A 16626-nucleotide genomic window follows, 5' to 3' on the forward strand; every position below is an offset into this window, starting at 1 on the left:
AGAAAATTTCCCTCGACTGACATAAAACTTCCCTTTTCTTATCAAATTTTCCCTAGTTCGTTCAGTGTCCAATTTCTATGACAGAAGTTATGTGACAAGATTAATTTAACTATATTAAAGGAAGTGCCAACCACATTTGTTTTCTTCATTTGCTTTTTGATTCTATATATTTTTTTTTACTTTTTCCTTCTTTGACAGCCAATAGGGGGTTCAAATTATGCTACTTTGAACAGACACACACACACACACACACGTAATGCTATTGCTATTGCATTGCTTTATTTATGAAGAACAAAGAAAAATTATGCATTTATGTTAGTCAATCAGTTAGCGCGGGAATTTCCCTGGTTTTTCATGTTTTATAGGAAAAATCGCTTTATTCTTTTTTGCTAAATTTACCTACGAAATTTCCCTAGATTAGGGAAATTTCCCTCAAACTACGAACATTGTTCTAAACCAACTCGGTTTTTCTCCATGTTCAAATCGTAAACTTTTTCTTCTTTTTCTGGAAAAACCCGGTAACCCTGACGTGCTTCTATGGTGCATGTGTATATACTTAACACGTGAGATGAATGTTTTGTTGCTGTACAAACAACTTTAAATATATATATCAAAGGAATCTAGCAGCGCACTTGATAGTCTTTACGTTCATGGGCGCCCGAAGAAAATTTTCTAGAAGGGGCCTCAAATCCCTAATTGCTACATTACGTTTGGTATTTTTTATTTGTATTTAGAAAATCTTAAGAAATTTAATACATTTTCGTGAGCCGGGGGAGGGGGCTCGGGTTCCACCCTGCCCTCCTCTCCTGGCGCCCATGCCTATGTTGGCTAACGGTCGACATTGTTGGGAACTATTAATTGCAAAAATTAAGTTTAAGAATGCGTTGGACCAACATAGTTTAAGGTGTATACTGACCAACCAACAATTTACCGACTTAAACCAATAGTTTCGATCTCGCATTGCCAATCGCAATCTAACTTTTACGTAATATACGGTGACAAATGCTCGTCAAAGCAGCTAACTACCACCGTAGAATCAACAATGGATAGCCTACCAGTTCCCACTGTTTTGTCTACTGCCAATACTGCTGCGGTTGATAATATATTTTGTTTCGCTTGGTTAAATCTTAAGTTAGACAGAAACGACTTATGAACCAAGTAGTAGATAGAATAGCAATTTAAATATTTTAATCTTCGTTGCTATTTGAGGCACAATATTACGTGTACGTATAAGCCACACTTTAAAAAAAATCAAAATTTATGGATGTGGCTTTTACAAGTGAACGATAAGAAATACGCACAATCAGAAATACCTACTGGGTACATACAGGGTTCCAAGAATAAACCAACAAATCTCGATTCAAAAAAACCCAAGTACCTGCGAGTTTGGTTTAAAACATGTATTCTCTTTCCAGGCTTAGAAAAAAGTAGATGTAAACAAACCCACCTGACTGCCAGTGGGTCGATGACCAGTGATTGGATGTTGGTCTCACTGCACTAGTATCCTACCACAATATAATCCCTACTAAAATAATAATTTCAAATAAAAATATCTGAATTTATCCTACATTTTGTGATAATAAGCGCAATATATATAATATTTAACAACAGATGTAGCTTTATTTCAACCTCACCCGTATCTGGGCATATAGTATTTACTGCGCATGCGTATGCGTTCACGCGCCTTCCCCACTCATTTAAAATTATTGTAAAATGCAGAGTTTCATGGCGACGATGTCTGACAATAATCCATTTTCGTCTCATTTTATAAAACACAAAAGAGAACAACAGGAATACAGACCATCTCGTTCATATAAGAATTTAAGAAAATATATATCTCCAACATAGCAGTAGTCAGTGTCAGTCCGTTAATTATTTACCAACAAACTGTAGCCTTATAGTTTGGAAATCATGCGACGACAGTAAGTAAGCAGATAATCTTGCTGTTCACGTCTCTCGCTGCCGAAGCACGTGTGAGCTGCGTTGTAATGTATTTCGCTTTGTTTACGCCTACTTTGTTCTAAGGCTGGAAAGACTTTAGATTCGAAGATAGGACTATTTTAAAGTAATTAGTGTAATTAGTTTTAGGATGGCTATGGTAAATGAAATGGACTTCGAATAGTGTAATTAGGTATTTCCGACCAAAGTTGCAGATAAACTTTTTTTTCTTGTTGATTTGATTTAATTTTCAGTTTTGTGTCCCTTTCAGTAACGAGGATAGATGAGACTGGACCTACAGCTTAACGTGAGTTCCGAACCACATGCAAATGCATATGTAGGGTAGGAAAGCAGATCTAATATACAGCTAAATGTGTGGACATTGTAATGCCAGTGGTTGCAGTAATTTCTAAATGGCGATATGTATCCTGATGACAATACTGATATGCGAAATGTTGGAATATAAAATGCACAACGCAATGTAAACACTAAAATGTTTGTGTGCTTGTGGATTTTGTGAGATTTTACATTTATTGCTCTTATTTACGTATTTTTATGCACATTTCTCAATATGTAATTCAGTACAACAAACTCTAGGAAATGTATGTAGTGTATATGATAAAAGCTTCATTTGAAAACTATTGGCAGTAAGGTAGCCAGAAACTTGAGGCACTAGAAGTTCAATTCTTTTGTTCTTTAAGGCACATGAAGACATTTCAAAAGCCTATTAAGAATACAGAATACGTACATTCTTCTAAATCTCTTTTTACTCTTGCAAATATAATACCTAAGGTGAAATATTACGATTGCTAAAATAGTGTGAATGGGAAGGGGCAAAGGAGAGATACATGATTTGGCTAAGATCAGAGACAAGTTGAACTCAGGGCTGCTACATCACTTTAAAAAGCTTAAAATAAGACTCCTTTTTTATTCCATTACTATCACTTGGATTAAAGTTATATATATATATATATATATATATATATATATATATATATATATATATATATATATATATATATATATACTGTATACTTCCCTAAATTTTATTGCACCTCTCAAGCTATAGGAATACCAACTATTTGAGGAAAATATTTTGAAGAAGAGATTTATTTTCCTCCGTTATTTCCCTCTCATGCATTGAACTTATCTGTGTTACACATCATCTGCAAGTTTAGTCCTTTGCTATTTGAATGAGGTAAAAATGTTTCTCTAGTGCGATTACAGCTTGAGTTATGACAATTACAGTGGAACCCAGATATTTCAATTTTAAAAACACTGATCTGACGGCCATTTTCCGATATGGCGGACAAACCCGTTATAAAATATGACAGGAATTTTAGCACGTGATTATATACACCTTTCCTAAGGTATAGGCTATACTAAACTAAAGCTTATAGGGCCCCGTGCAGAGTCGTTCCTAGCGTTTGACTAAAGCATCATGCCAACTTACATATTTAGAAAAACGTTAGTGAAAGTAGCAACGATTTAGCCTATATCGAAAACGGCTAGCTTTGACTTTTCCGCAAGGTTGTCCAAACATATTATGGTAAATGAAGGTGGAGAAAATAATTGATTGATTTATCCTCATGCGTTTGTACAGCCCGGTACAAACGTCGAAGCTAGATTTATTCGATACTAGCTTAATACACCCATTCTTCGCATGGGGGCTGTATTTGCAAGTCAGTGCCTGTAGGAGCTTCCTATTGATCACAGTGATCGCAAAAACTATGAATTTGACACTAATATCGGTCATTTTTGGTTACTTTTACATGTCTCGGTATCCCCCGCAGTAACCCCCGGCCCGCAGCCGAATACAGTGAATTTGGAAGTTAATGCGATCGAAGTTTCACCACTGATCTCATTGACCGCGAAAACTATGCATTCAATAGTAATATCGATCATTTTCTAGTATTTAACATGTCCCAATAAACGCCCCCTCCTGAGACTCCCTGGTTCGAATTTTGAAAAAAGCGCTTCGTCTTGATCTAGGGCCTGGACCAAGGTACCCCGTGGTCAAATTTTGGTAACTCTCGATCAACTTGTCTGGTTCCCTGGCCGGTCCAGGTAAATGTCCCTCCTGAGACCCCCTGGTTCGAAATTTAAAGAAAACGCTTCGTCTTGATCTAGAGCCTGGACCAAGGTATCCGTGACCAAATTTTGGTAACTCCCGGTCCACTCGTCTGGTCCCCAGGTCGCACACAGACAAACACACAAACAAACTCTTTATTTCATTTATATTATAAGATAAATAGTTGCTATCGTTACTAACGTATTTCTAAATGTATATATTAGCATCACACGTTAGTCAAACTCTGAATACAACGCTAAAAACGACTCTGCATAAGGTCCATTATAATTTTTGAGTGGCTTAATGTATAATTTGACTGGACTACTATTTTTTAATGCAACACCAATTGCAGATAATCCCTAAAAGTACCAACCTTTCAGTTAACTACTGAAAAGAAGAAACTTCGTTTAAAATGAAGTAAAGGCAACAGTTGTTTCAGATTTTATATTTCACAAACGATAAAATTCATTATAACTAATAGCATTCCGCCACTTGACACATTTTCTCCACTCATCTTATCCTCCCAAGTCAGAAATAACGTTTTTTCTAACAATCTTTACTATCGTTATACAGGGCGAGACAAAAAGATGTTCCCGATTTCAACGATTTTTTCTCTTTCTCTCTTTCTTTCTTTCTTTCTTTTTTCTTTTTTTTGCTTTTAATAACACGTACGTAAACAGAGATTACATACACTGATTGATCAATTTTTTCTTTTTTTTTTTTTTTTTTTTACATATTGTAAATGTTCAATATGAGATCCACGAGTTACACCACACACATCTAGTCTATAACCAAGTTCCTGCCAAACTCTTCCTAGCATATCATGGTCGATATCGGCCACAAATGTAGAGATGTACTCATGCTATTCAACCAAAGTTATAGCAATGTGTTGCACAAATACACTTAAATTTCCCACAGAAATGCCGTTGAACTTGCACATAAGGACTTAACGCACGAAAATCAAGCATACAGAACGCTCTGTGTCCTGTAGAAGCCATATTGCTCACTTCGACTAAACTGCCTCCTGGTGGACGCCTGCGTAACTACATCTCTGCAATACGAGAGAAAAATAAACTTTTTGAAATTATATTCCATAAAAAATATATTGACAAGAAAAGCTCAATACTATTCGAATAATAAATTAATGATCTTTTTTAACATCATTTTGACTCACCCGCTATTATATATAAATATTTGTCTTTATAGATTTTTTAGTCTAGGACCCAGGTCGGGATAGGGAAAAGGTTAGGTCAGAAATGTAGGAAAGGAGTTGATCAGGATCTATTTTGCAGACGCAAACCCTGCATTCATCTGGTGGAGCTGAGAACAAACCCTAGGGAAGTCTCAATCAGGATCATAGCCGGGTTTCGAACTTAGGATCTTATTAATGGTAACGAATTGAATGGTTCGATATAGATATTGTAAATAGATGGATAGAAACATAGATATATGAATGGCTCACTCACTATTTCCCGTCCCCCGTAAAAGTAATTGTAAGTAAGGTTTTCAAAAGGACTAAGTATGGAAAAAATCTTATTGTAGACAGAAGTAAGAAAATAGGATAACATATTTTTTTCCTTTAAAACTGTTAACGACAGGTTAAAACTCTAAATATCTCAATTAAATTGAATGCAGAAAGAGAGATTTAATGAACGTCAGTTGAAATATATGTTTGTTCTTCATTCTCTCGCAGGTGAATATAACGAATGCTTGGGTGTTGCCACTTGAGGGTTCTCCCGTCTTTTATCGCTTCTTCAGGGACCAGATTACATGGCTGGAGGCTGAAGCAGTCTGCCAGTTCCATCACGGAAGCCTTGTAAAGGGTAAGTCATTTCCTTTGCCTTTTACTGCCAAAGGAACATTAGTAAATCTTCTTACTTCCTACACATAACTCATTCGAGCTTACAGTACTGATTAAAAAAATAAAAAACAACGTTACGAATTTTTGCGTGTCTTTTCATTGCGTTTTACTTATTACATTTATTACTCTCTTTTACTTATCTGAGCTATATTTTTAAAAATAAATTTGAATTATTTTTTTCGTAAATTTAAGTAAGGTTATATGTTCTCTCATAAAAATGAAGTGATATTAAATCTTTTAGTTTCACATCCATCAAGTATACTCTTTAAGCTAAGATAGACAGATGATTAACGCAAATGATATCTCTAGTCGACAAAAAAAAAAAAAAAAAAAAAAAAACTTTTTCTTTGGCACACGGAAGAAAATACCTGATTCTAATAGAACTTTTCACGTAGAATTCGAATCTGCAATCAGTTTTTCTCCAGCACCCTCAGTTTCCCCGTGACAGAGGGATTTTCGGAAAATTTCCCCATAAATTTCCCTTTTTCAAAACCATGTTCATACCTGTAGCTCGAGTAACCTTAGGTATATAAACACACAAATTACATTGTATGTTAGCTTGATTTATACTTAGTAAGCCCTCTAAGTTTCATAAGTATCGCGTTATTCTTTCTAGAGAAATAAACATATTTATATAAAAATATGCTATGTGTACTGTTCATTTTACCATATTCATTAGTGCAGATAAAATCACATATAACTTCCACGGAAATTACAATATAAGCACGGTTAATACCTCATTGGATTTGAAATAAAATATATTTTCAATTATGTATACACCGTGTCACCATTTTTTGTATGAGGGAATTTCTAGAGGGATTTTGTTGGAAATTCCCTCAAAAAAGTAGTTTATAAGATTTTTTGTCTTAATTTGCTATTTGTATATAGTGATACAGAAACAGGAACTGCACTAAAACATAATTTTATGTCTACTTAATAAATAATACAAAAGAAGTGAGTGGTATCTTCTTAACAAATGAACACTTACTTACCTTAATTAAAATGTTTTAGTTGTCGACTTTCTTCTGTGTTTGGCTTCTGGAATATCTCTTTTGAGTGTCCAACAGTAATCAGCTAGCATTAGTGAACTCCACTGTCCCTGGTATCTCTTCTCCATTTAGGAAATGTCCTGATAAAAACGATCCCCATGCTCATCACTAACAGCACCAAGGTTTTCAGGAAAAAAATCCAGGTGTGAGTCTAGAAAGTGAACTTCAAGGGACATGTTGCAACCCATTTCTTTGGATGATTACAGGAAATCACTCATAATTTCACGGTAATTTGGGACTTTCTGGTTTCCTAAAAAAAGAAAATCTCTGTTAAACATTTAAATGAACACCAAGCTGCTTTCTCAGCCGGAGTTAAGAGATCCTCAAAGTTTTGGTCATGAATCAAACATCTTATTCAGGGGCCTACAAAACTCCCTTCCTTGATTTTAGCGTCACTAACCCGAAGAAAATTTTCCCTTGAGGTAACAAAATCCTGCACTACTTTTGTCCATTGCCTTAACAAAGTTTTGAAGAGCCCCAACTTTATGTGAAGAGGAGGTAGAATTATCTAATCAGGGTTCACCAGTGAGGAATAAACAGCATTCTTCTGTCGAGGAGTTAATACATGCGTTGGCCATTCCTTCTTGATGTAATGTTCCGCTTTGTTCCTGATGTCCCATTCGCAGAGGAAACAACAATATTTCGTATAACTAAGCTGCAAACCCATTAACAAAGAAATATCTTTTAAATCACAGCAAATGGTCCAATTGTATTTCTCATACTGAATTCTTTCTAGCACTATTTTGATGTTTTCATAGGTTTCCTTCATATTAGTTGCATAAGCCAAAGGCACTGAAGGAAATTTGTTACCATTGTGCAAAAGGACAGCCTTCAAACTAGTTTTGGAAGTCAATAAACGATCTCCACTCTGTACTTATATGTGCATGTCCGAGTGTATCCATCACAGCACAGACATTATTACAATACACTAAATCATTTTCTTGAGAATAGTAGTTTTGAAACTCTGTATGACGGTTTCGAAAAATACACACTTTAGTGTCACGATGGAGCAGATTCCAGCCTTTAAGTCTAGAAGCAAGAAGTTTTGTCTGTATCTTGGAGAGTTTTAAATCCCGTACGAAATTATTTAGTTCACCCTGAGTTATCAGATGGGGATCCAATGTAAATGCGCTTCCTACATAAGTAGGATCATCTTCTTCATTTGGAACATCAGTAGTTGCCTCAAGTACGTAATCTTCATTTACCGTAAGATGAGCAGGAGATACTGGTACAGGTAATTCTGCACTGTGTGGAACTGGCCTAATTGCTGATGGCAAATCAGGGTGTTGTACTGTGTGCTTAGATTTATTGGTTATTCCTTCTATCTGTGTCATAGAAAAGTAGCAGTCTGAAGAATGATCTTTTGGTTCCCTCCAGATCATCGGTACTGCGAAGTTCATGTTTCGTTCACCATTTGCCCACCCAGTCAGACGTTTCACGCAAGTACAACTAATGTAGTGAGGAACCCAATTCTTATCTTGGTCTTCTACACAGCAACCAAATATAACTGATAACACTTCCTCAAAAGTGGAGTAAAACATCCACGTTGCGATTTAAATGTCAGCTCCCCACATACATAACAGAAATTGTCAGGGTAATTTACACACTTCCTCGGCATCTTGTATCCTGTAAGGTATCACACATACATACACAAACGAATCTACACTCCATCAATCATGAAGCAGCACAAACATAATCTAACTCAGTGCATCACCACATAACACAATCTATTCGAACTCCACAATGCACAAACACTTCAACTTACACGCGGCCACATATAAAACACGTCCAGCTTGGACCGTCACTCAACGCTACTAACAGTCATCAGGCTACGTGAGTCATCAATTTTTTATGCATTGTTGCCAGATCAAAATATTAAAAAGTGACTTATTTTCCACAGAAAGCATGCGTGTATTTGTTCTTGTATTTGAGTATCCATCTATGTGCCGACAATAATACGTCAACGTTAGGTTTTTGTGTTTGGTAAAAGTCTTGCATAGTATATTCTTTATTACCTGTAAATAGATACAATAGATTATACCTCTAGACAGAATAATGCGATTCACATGAAATTAACATTATTTATTAAGTAGACATAAAGCTATGTTTTAGTGTAGTTCCTGTTTCTGTATCACTACATACAAATAGCAAGTTAGACAAAAAATCATATAAACTACTTTTTGGAGGGAATTTCCAACAAAATCCCTCTAGAAATTCCCTCATACAAAAATGGCGACATGGTGTATACATCATTGAAAATATGTTTTATTGGAAGTCCAATGAGGTATAAACCGTGCTTATATTGTAATTTTCGTGGAAGTTATATGTGATTTTATCTGCACTAATAAATATGGTAAAATGAAGAGTACACATAGCATATTTTTATATAAATATGTTTATTTCTCTAGAAGGAATAATGCGATTCTTATGAAACTTAGAGGGCTTACTAAGCATAAATCAAGCTAGCATACAATACAATTTGTGTGTTTATATACCTAGGGGTACTCGAGCTACAGGTACAAACGTTGTTTAAAAAAGGGGGGAATTTGAGGGGAAATTTCCCGAAAATCCCTCTGTCACGGGGAAACTGAGGGTGATGGAGAAAACTGATTGCAGATTCGAATTCTACGTGAAAAGTTCTATTAAAATCAAGTATTTTCATTTCTATGCCAAAATCTTGTTGACTAGTGTAATACGAGAATAGGTGGAATGAGAACGTGGGAGGGAACGTGAGTACCGCGAGGAAACCCATGGTCACGAAGTTACCCACTACAAATTTACTTGGCCGTGTAGGAGACATATTGTTGCGCATGGTGCCAGTTTGATTCATGATGGAAGCATAAAACTTTTTAAGGATCTATGCAGAGTCGTTTTTAGCGTTGTATTAAGGTTGTATTACTAACGCGTGATGCTAACTTCCGTATTTAGAAACAGGTTAGTGAAGTTAGCAACGGTTTACATCGGAAAAGACCAGCCCTGACTTCTCAGGAGGGTTGTCCTAAAACATTTTGAAAATTATATAAAAGAGAGAATAGGTCTTAGTTACCTCTATTTCTCCTATGTGTTTGGACAACCCTGCGAAAAAATTGAGATTGAGCTTTTGGATATAAATCGTTATTAATTTAACTAATGTATTTGTAAGCAATTGTAAAGATAGCAATAGCTCTGTAATAGGTAAGAATGATAAATAAATAAATACAGAAGTTAGCATTACACGTTAGTCAAAATTCTTAATACAACGCTGAACACGACTCTGCATAGGGCCATTACTGTTTAGCAATTGGGAAAATACTAGAATTAAAATGTAGGACACTTTGTTACATAGTAATAATTGTTAATATGGATTTGACTAGGCAAAATTTATTTGAATATGTGCTATCTGGTAGGGCATTTCAAGGTTACTGAGGTTATAGATGATTGACATTCGTCTTCACTAATAGTTCTAGCATTGCGCACAAGACGAAACGAGACAGAATTTTCGTTAATGAGACTCGAGACATCGCTTTCACAAAATATTTTCGGCGACACAATCTCAATTCCTCTGTCGTACCATCCCTAAGTTGTTCTCGGATCTCGCACAGTCTCCTTTGCTGAATGTATCCGCATCACTTTAACATACATGTTGGCTACACTATGATAGATTCTTGTTAATAACTAGTGTCAATTATTTAACATTTCTAGCAAATAAATATGTCTAGGCGTTAGGAGTATTTTTCTAGCTCTTTTTTTATTTTTAATTTTTTCAAGTATATTATGATTACTGCTGTATTCGATGACGAGCCATTGTTCGACCATCCAGATACACTGACGTTATGCCAACACACAGCCAATATTCAAGTGGCTCTCTGGCCTGCTACGGTTGCTGTATCCAGGCAATGTGGCTGGCATACGTGATGCCAAGTTGTACTATTAATTATTTAACTATCCCTATACATTCTGAAAATGTGGAATCAACTCGAGACCTTCTTCTTGATGTTACATTTTTAATGTTCAGCAGTGTATCATCCAAGAACACACGTAAATAGTATTCGCCATATTTCAAACAATAATTAATCGTATTATCATAAAAATATTATTAGTCGGCGGGAAAAAGTGATAAGAGTATTCCTGGCATCAATTAAATTCAAACAGTGATTCCATATTTATATCTATTTCAGATTTTTGCCCTAATCCAGGACAGATGTAGGAAGTACATCGAAATCACTTGTGTAACAAGGATACAGACTGATGTGTCAAATTTATAGATTATGTACAAGTGATTATATACCAAATTTGCAGACATGACCGATAATATGATGATTAATGAATAATTTTAAAATTCATTCTCTTCGTTTTATGTCTTAATGCAGCATTGAGTTTACGAAGAACGAGATATCCCATTAAAGTAGAACTCGAGCTAGTAATTGGGATTATATCCGAGACGTCCAAAAATTCCAGCAAAGCATCTGTGACCACGCATTTTGAAATCGAGTAGCCTAACTGTAACTCTATAGTTGAATCTAGGGATACGCACGAGGTGAGACAGAATTTTCCTGACAAAATTCGAGTCGAGACAAAGCTTTCCCAATAGATAAATATACATTTTTTCGAGTTGAGATATTACTTTTACAGCAGATTTTCGAGGCAAGACAGCCTCAAATCTTGTCTCGTGTGCATCCCTAGCTTGAATCCGTTGTCAACGACTACATTTTCAAAAATGCCAAGAAGAGTGCTCCATTGTAGAGCAGTGTGTCACTGACATTAGATTACTTGGAATCGTATACTTAGTAAAGAACTTCTCCGCATTTTGTAAATTACTAGAAAGTAGACGAGTATTTAAGTTTGTGCATCCTTAATATTTTTCGAACATCAAATATTGAAAGAAGTTAAGGAATACCGCCCAACTTGCTTCATATTCGTCTACACGAAAATTCAATTTCTCTACTATAAACTAAAATGATGTATTCAGTTTATGAAAAATGTGCTTCCAGTTTTTCTTTCTTCATTTTTTTATTGCTAATGGCATTACAAAGCTTAATGTTCAAACAGGTAATTGTCTCTACACAAATTGGATTAATGTGTTACAAGGTCATTTTCACTCAATATTAATGGAAATGAGATTGAACTCTATTATTTTTAGATATATCGACTTATTTAGACAGGCAATATTAGTTGAATAATTGTTATATGTGATGTATTAATACATATAATGCATGCTTCTGTTATGTTCCAGCCACATACATGATGACAATAAAAACATTTTTTTTAAATGGACGTTCATATACATTCATATAGTGCTAATATTAGTGTCAATAGTTGACACACTAGCCACATCTCTTGGTGTCGTGCAAGGGAGGTCGCAGCTAGTGAAAAGTATTAGTCTGAATGTAAACTATTAGAAATTAGCGTGGTTGGCAGACTGAGACTTATTGTTTTTATTATAAGGATTGACTCACAGCCGCACACATACACAAAAAATAATAATAAAATAAAACATAAAAGTTCTGAAAGACTTTTTTTGTATAGCTGTGTTACGTGGATCCTCTCTTCCCAAAATCGATCAAGTATTTTTGCCCATAACAAGAAATTGATGTTGTTCGTCCTGGGGTTTCGAAGTTTGGATTCTGTATAACGAAATACATTGAATTCATACTCTGAGGTCTCCAAGTTTGGATTCTGTATAAAGAAATACATTGAATCCATACTCTGAGGTCTCCAAGTTTGGATTCTGTATAACGAAATACATTGAATCCATACTCTGAGGTCTCCAAGTTTGGATTCTGTATAACGAAATACATTGAATCCATACTCTGAGGTCTCCAAGTTTGGATTCTGTATAACGAAATACATTGAATCCATACTCTGAGGTCTCCAAGTTTGGATTCTGTATAACGAAATACATTGAATCCATACTCTGAGGTCTCCAAGTTTGGATTCTGTATAACGAAATACATTGAATCCATACTCTGAGGTCTCCAAGTTTGGATTCTGTATAAAGAAATACATTGAATTCATACTCTGAGGTCTCCAAGTTTGGATTCTGTATAACGAAATACATTGAATCCATACTCTGAGGTCTCCAAGTTTGGATTCTGTATAACGAAATACATTGAATCCATACTCTGAGGTCTCCAAGTTTGGATTCTGTATAACGAAATACATTGAATCCATACTCTGAGGTCTCCAAGTTTGGATTCTGTATAACGAAATACATTGAATCCATACTCTGAGGTCTCCAAGTTTGGATTCTGTATAAAGAAATACATTGAATTCATACTCTGAGGTCTCCAAGTTTGGATTCTGTATAACGAAATACATTGAATCCATACTCTGAGGTCCAGTGCACAGAACTTTTATTTTTTCTGTGGCTTTGGAATGTCAATATTATTATTATTATTTAAAACAGTAAGTGGAGGATCTAAACATCTTAATTTCTGTCAATCTTACCCAATCCGGCGTCAATACTTTTCTTCAGTTACAGAACATACCTACACCATTTTTTTACATTATTTATTATTATTATTATTATTATTATTATTATTATTATTATTATTATTATATGATTAACAGTCACTTAACCACGAAGCTTATCTTCAATAAAATCTTCAATAAATCAGTGGTAAATGCAAAGGGAAAGGTCCAAACTGTAATCCCCGTTCAGCAAAATATTATGGAAAAATAAACATTTACCATAATTTGGTATGATATGTACACAAAAAACACTTATATCCTGAAAAAATATAAACTTGGGTGCTTGAACCTCTCATGGAAGAAATTCTGTTTATACCACTGCAAACAATAATACCAACTATCCTAGTGTCCATTATCTTCGTCTTAATTTTAAATTACTCGGAGCTCTTGGTCAAGCATTTGTAACCAAGTAAAATATAGATATTTATGCTAAACAAGAATGAATTACACATAGTTGTATTTTATGTACTTGAGATCTAATGAAACCCTTGGTCTTAGTATAGTCCAGATTTTGACGATCTTGTTCACTATATTTGTGAATTGTTCCGGTTTCCTATAACTTAGTGAATCAAAAGTAATTGTCATAGAATATTCGCTTTTATATTGGAGTAAATTTCAGAAAGAAGAAAAATATTTGAATCTTAAAGATTTTGTTTGAGACAGAATATGAAAATGTGAAAACTTTTTCCTTTTGTAATTTGATTTTTTTTTTTTTTTTAAAAAAAGCATAGTTATAAAATAGTTTTTCGTTGACACTACTACTCAATCCATCTGCTACATTTGCTTAAGGCACTTATATTAAAGACAATATTAATATCAATACATGTTACTGTAAAAGTTGAAAAAACAAGGTTTTATTGAGATATCTCAATTGGTACGATTTATGGATTTCGATATGTAATTACGATTATCAAGAGTTCTAATTTTTTAACCTCTTTAACCTCAAGAACAGTTTTATAATAAACAGTTGAGAAAATTAGTTCTTAATGAAGCAGATTTTGGTGCATACAAACGTGGGGAATGCCACACAGTAGGTAATATCGCTCAGAAGCAAACTACAGAACTGGAAAGCATGACAATGCTAGAAACATGCTCTAGAGTTGCAATGGTGTTCCTCACGAAGCCTGGGTATTTATCGTGGATAGCAGAAGATTTTTAACAAATACAAATTTAAAAGTATAAAAAATGGAAGATTTATCGTAAAAAAGCAATTTAAGTGTTATTTTATGTAAATATGATTATTAATGCCAAAACGATCTATATGTAGTTTGGCGTAGTTTAAAGAATAAGCAAAACCTAATAAGTGGATATCATGCATTCTTACGGCTTGTATTTGAAACAACTCATTTTTATGGAAACAGATCAATGGCTTTTAGGTCTCTCTCTCTCTCTCTTCTGTGATTCTACTTACAAGGGACATGTTTCGGTTCGAACGCGAGGATCAACATAAAACTTGGTAGATATATACAGGACTAAGTACTGACCACTGTAGGGGGAGTCATTTCCGTGTAAAATTCCTTTTCTGCCGACAGCGCCCCCTATCCTTCGAACACTAGCAATTAAATTATGCGTTGTAGGCGCTGAGTGAAGATCAGGTTAGGTGCAGAAAAATGGGACGGGCTGTTGGCATTAACTCTTTTCCTGTAGTTGAAATGTTAAAAAAGCAAACTAAGGCTCAAAATTATAAACCAAACGTCAATTGGAGCGGAAGATTACTCATTTGAGACATTTTGTGCACTTTAAGTATCAGTGAGTACGAAAATGAATTAGAAATGATACACAAATCAGTACTCTACAGATATTATGAAGAAAATGGCAAGGCGCAGGAAGACATCTATGATAGCAGTTCAGAACGGGAATAAGACAGTATTCCATAGCGGAAACAAGACAGTAGTCAAAGCGAGTACGACGTATCTCCAGCACGAAAACTGAAAAGTACAGATGTTTTTTGCAGTTTACGGAAGAGAAAATCCGGAGTATCTACAAAGATTATCATGAAGGAGGATACAACTCGTATAGGATGCTTCTGGAACGACATAAGAAACTTATTTCGTTAAATAACTGCAAAAATATTTGGATTATGGATACGCGCTGTCTACAAACTTTGCTACATTCAAAGATAATCTGGAAATGAAACTCCAAACAGTGAAATCTGAAGTCATCAGAGAGCATGGTGTATCAGTACATTACTGGCATTTACAGTGCTGGGCTTTCCAAGCGGCAAAAGAAGTTGGCTTATCGGAGTTCAAAATGTCGCCGACTTTCATTGAAAATCTTTAGAAACAAGCAAGAATTATATCACGAACAATTCACAATATCTGCAGAGTGTCGATGTGTGTATCATTTCTAATTCATTTTCGTACTCACTGATAATTACATTGCACAAGAATGTCGCAAATGACTTATCTTTCACTCCAACTGACGTCTGATCCTTAAATTTGCGCGTTAGTTTGCCTTTTAACAGTTCGACTACATGAAGGCGGTTAATGCCAACAGCCCGTCCCATTTTTCCACATAGTCTACCACACCTAACACTAATTGGAGCTTACTACCACACACTAACGCACATGTGATCTTCACTCAGCGCCTACAACGCGGAATCTAACTGCTAGTGTTTCGAAGGATATGTGGTGCTGTGGGCGGATAACGAATTTTACACGGGAATGACTCCCCTTACAGTGGTCAGTACTTAGTCCTTTATATGTCTACCAAGTTTTATATTGATCCTCGCGTTCGAACCGAAACATGTCCCTTGTTAGATACACATTTTTTTTTAATGCATCTAGTTCTGGACATAGATTAAGAACTGTTGTATGATGATGATGAACTGAATGATGCTGTATGCTTATGTAGTTCTTCCGGAAATCGGTGCGTTATCTGCAACGATTTTGGAAGAGATTGAGAGATATGGTATCATCATATGCTTTGCTTCAATTAGTTCCACGCAGTATGCTGGCTCGGACATGCCAGCAAATTATACGTGAGACATTCATTCGTATGAATTAAATGGATTGTGATGAATTATTTGATTATAATTACATGCGAACGTGTTTTCTTTCATACCTCATACGTTGAACAAAATTATACATTAATCTCAGAAACTTGTGTTACGTTTTCAAATATACGAGTATAATTTGTTGATGATTTCTTAATGTTGATGTTGCGAGTTACGAAAATATATTCTCATTTACATATTTCAATTTGAAGTAACTTTTAATTGGAACAATAGATTTGTGTTTCAACACAATATCAATTTC

General features: G+C 35.0%; 1 protein-coding gene and 1 long non-coding RNA gene across 2 annotated transcripts in view; one reads left to right on the forward strand and one right to left on the reverse strand.

Moving 5' to 3' along the window:
* LOC145693213 (uncharacterized) overlaps positions 1-16626 on the forward strand; it is a 580380-nt gene that overhangs the window by 387281 nt on the left and 176473 nt on the right. The window contains exon 2 of the mRNA XM_081769000.1: positions 5703-5832. Within this exon, the coding sequence (XP_081625126.1) occupies positions 5703-5832 (130 nt within the window). The remainder of the gene's footprint in view (positions 1-5702; positions 5833-16626) is intronic.
* Positions 1-16626, reverse strand: part of LOC145693214 (uncharacterized) — a 342015-nt gene that overhangs the window by 71668 nt on the left and 253721 nt on the right. Inside the window, exon 2 of the long non-coding RNA XR_014132728.1 lies at positions 4383-5060. This is a non-coding gene — a long non-coding RNA (uncharacterized LOC145693214). The remainder of the gene's footprint in view (positions 1-4382; positions 5061-16626) is intronic.

This window comes from Thermobia domestica, chromosome 8 (genome assembly GCF_964235325.1).
Source record: "Thermobia domestica chromosome 8, izTheDome1.hap1.1, whole genome shotgun sequence".
NCBI classification, from domain to species: domain Eukaryota; kingdom Metazoa; phylum Arthropoda; class Insecta; order Zygentoma; family Lepismatidae; genus Thermobia; species Thermobia domestica.